At 42.7% G+C, this 3,225-nt stretch overlaps 1 protein-coding gene across 1 annotated transcript; it reads right to left on the minus strand.

Annotated features, from left to right (window-relative positions):
* Positions 1-1,560: 1,560 nt before the first annotated feature.
* Positions 1,561-3,157, minus strand: KLHL11 (kelch-like family member 11; the record flags this gene model as incomplete). Its single annotated transcript, XM_009708781.1, has 1 exon — positions 1,561-3,157. A coding segment is annotated over one exon (1,597 nt), but the record flags the coding sequence as incomplete, so codon positions are not given.
* Between the last annotated feature and the right edge of the window lie 68 nt (positions 3,158-3,225).

Consider the following 3,225-nt stretch of genomic DNA (forward strand, 5'->3'; position numbering starts at 1 on the left):
GTTGCCCACATCAAAAACACCAGCAAACCATCATACGAACCAAAGACAGTAAACAGATTCTCCAACAATGTTTGCCTACACAAATTTTGGAACACCCTGGTTACTCCTCCCTTTCCCTTCCCTAAGATCCTGAGTTAGGTTGCATGTGAAAATCCGGAACATTCAAATGAAGGGACGGATGGGGAAGAAAAGGAGGTAGGAGGGATGCGCTGAATCCGCTAGTAACCTAAACTGTCCTGGAGCTCTTTGGATCAGGGAGGAGTGTTTAGCGGGACAGTTAACTGAGAGGCAGCGATACTCTGAAGGAAATACTCCATATACTGTTCCTTGGGAGTACAGCAGTAAGCAGATCAAAGCCAACCAGTGCACCGGTTTCTGTAAAACCACCTCAAAATGCCCAAAGGTATTTAAATCAGCTTAAATCTTACTGCCACAGTAAGTGGGGAAATTCAAATATTTAGAGACTATGAAAACTCAACTATCTCACTTCAAGAGAACACCAAGTGCTGATTTGTGAAGGAGCACTGCAGCACAGCTACTGTAAGTTTCTTGGGAAAGCGTATCGAAGGCAAAGGGTATTGATTGTCAGAGACAGGCTGGAAACAGGCTCACGGGCGTTCTTCTAATCACTTTTTCACTAGAATTAAAACACGTGGAACATTTCAGAAAGGATCTACAAGTAGCTCAGGTTTCAATCTATTACTGTGAAATAATCTCACTCTTACTAATCCACACTGAATCAAGTGAAGAGTCAATGTTAGTGGGTGGCTACTTTGCTGGTTTTTCACTCCTTTTATCAGGCTGATTGCTGACCCAAGTTTCTAATGAAGCCAAACTCAAAGCATCTTCAGATACACCTGAAAACAACTCAACTGCCTCAAGTTCTCTGTTTTAGCAAGTGTCTCGTGTTCTACCAATCATCCATTTATAAACAAACTCTGCAGCCTCTCTACAACATACAGATACAAAATATTTAATACACATAGAAACATCCTGAAGTAATTTTATAAAGAAAGATTGTGCTTTTGTTTTCATATATATAGGTACAATGATTGCACTTGCCTCCAACTTGGGAAAGCTAAGTACACTAACACCAATTACATGTGAAGTCACTGAGAGAGAGAGAATCAAAGGAATGTCAATATATAAGTGCAAATAAAACAGGTGCTTTCAAGCACACACAAATGTAACCACTAAATTATTAAGATAGAGATCTTTGATTTTCAAAATAGAACTGTTAGAGACTAACTCTACAGAAATCCTTGAAAACAAAGACCTGAAGAGAGAAATAACAGACTTAATGTTCCCGGAGATATTTCACAGCCCGATACAGGCTACAGTTTCTCACTGGGGCCCATTAAGTAATACTGCTGGATTCACATAGCTTCTCAGTTCCCATCCATCCTCAATTTCTGAACTTCTTCTCAATACATAAAAGATGCTGGTTTTATGCATCGAATCCAATCAACACCCTCATGTCTTATAAAGACATATCAAGCCTAACAAAATGGTTTAGCACTGTATTTCCTAGATTCATCAGGAGGAGTGATATTCCATAAACTAGCACTCAATCTGCGAGCGTGGCATTCTCCGTAAGCTCAGGGAGTGTCGGTGTATTTCCTGCATCTGCCTTTCCTGCATTTGCCTTATTCTATCTTTCTGCCACATCAAATTTTGTGGCATAGGGTATCTTTGTGTTCCCTGCAAGCATCTGAAGGGGATTCTCACATGGCAGGCTGTTGCTCTGCAGCGGGGCTGAGGCATAGGAGGCAAAAGCATCCAGCGCTTTCTCTCAGCACAGTAACGATAGGCCTCTTTCCTGTATTGCTTGTCAATATCATCGCTGTTTTTCCACCCCCCAATGATAAAAACATCATCTTTATAATAACAAATAGCTGCTCCTTCAATGCTAAGAACCTCTGGGGGTAAGCTTTCAAGTATTTCATCTGAGGCCCTGCCAGAGATCTTTACTTTGGCTTCCTCATTATCTATAGGGTAACTCTTGGGGCAGCAGGACGCTGTATGATAAAAGTTTGTGTTAGCCACAGACATCTGAAAAGAGCAATAATTATCAATGAGTGGCAGAGATTCTACATCCTGCCACTGCCTTGTTTCAGCATCGTATCTGATAATAACTGCCCTCAACCCATCTTCGTTATCACTGTCAACTGGGGTACGAGCAGCAACATAAACAAACCGGTCTTCCACAGAAACAGCTTTGACATCACGAAGAATCTTTGGTGCTGACTCCAGGTTAAGCCATTTGTCTAGCTCGGGATTATAAATGGCCACGTCTTTAAAGCCAGGACTGAAATTGCCATGTCCACCAATACTGTACAAGTTTCCTTTAACTTCAGTAAGGCCAAAAGAATGCTTCCTGGTTATCAGATTTGAGACTTGCTCCCAAATATTTCTGTTTGGATTGTACCTTTCTACAGTCTTGGCAAACCCTGGTTCCATGGAGCCAGCCACATAAACATAAGATTCTGTCACAGCAACAGCATGCCCATCAAGATGATTATGTATGTGCGGTAAGTTTACCCACCTATCTTCATCGATGAAATACCCTACACACTCACTCAAGTAATCTCCTCCCTCTGATACACCACCAATCACCATAATGACGTCCATATTTTGTCCAAAACGCGGCAATGACGCTACAGGACAAGCAGAATGTTGCAGGTTACCCGACTGCAAGTTCTCAGACCGCAAGGCGTGACTCTCCACAGCTTCAGACACTAATTTAACACAGGCTTCGTTGCTCAACACCAGCCTTTCAGATTTGACGTGGCGAGTAAGGTAAGTGGGTTTCATCTGAGACAATCTAAGCAGTTTAAAGAGATCTTCAAAGTACCTCTCTCTTTCCTCAGGATTTTTCTGAACCCACTTCAAAACAGTCTCAAAGAGGATTTCTTCAGAGTCCACTGTGATCTCCGAGTCTGATAGCCAGTCTCTGATGAGATGAAAGGGCAAAGTATAGAACTCCTCATCTTGGATAACTTTGTGGAAGTTTCTCCTGATCATATCCTGAGCTTTGAGGGCCAGCTGATTCAAGGAATACATGTGGGCTAAGCTGTGAACCGCAACGCAGTTAGAGAGGTTGAGTTTCTTCTTCAGAAACTCTCCACAGAACTCTTTTAACCGGATCAGCAGAAACCTGCAGAACAAACGAACAGGGGTGATGCTGCAGCCCGCTTGCCGCCGGTCCTGTCGCGGCCAGCCCCA

The sequence above is a fragment of the Cariama cristata genome, unplaced genomic scaffold (assembly GCF_000690535.1).
Source record: "Cariama cristata isolate BGI_N322 unplaced genomic scaffold, ASM69053v1 Scaffold46290, whole genome shotgun sequence".
In the NCBI taxonomy this organism is placed as follows: domain Eukaryota; kingdom Metazoa; phylum Chordata; class Aves; order Cariamiformes; family Cariamidae; genus Cariama; species Cariama cristata.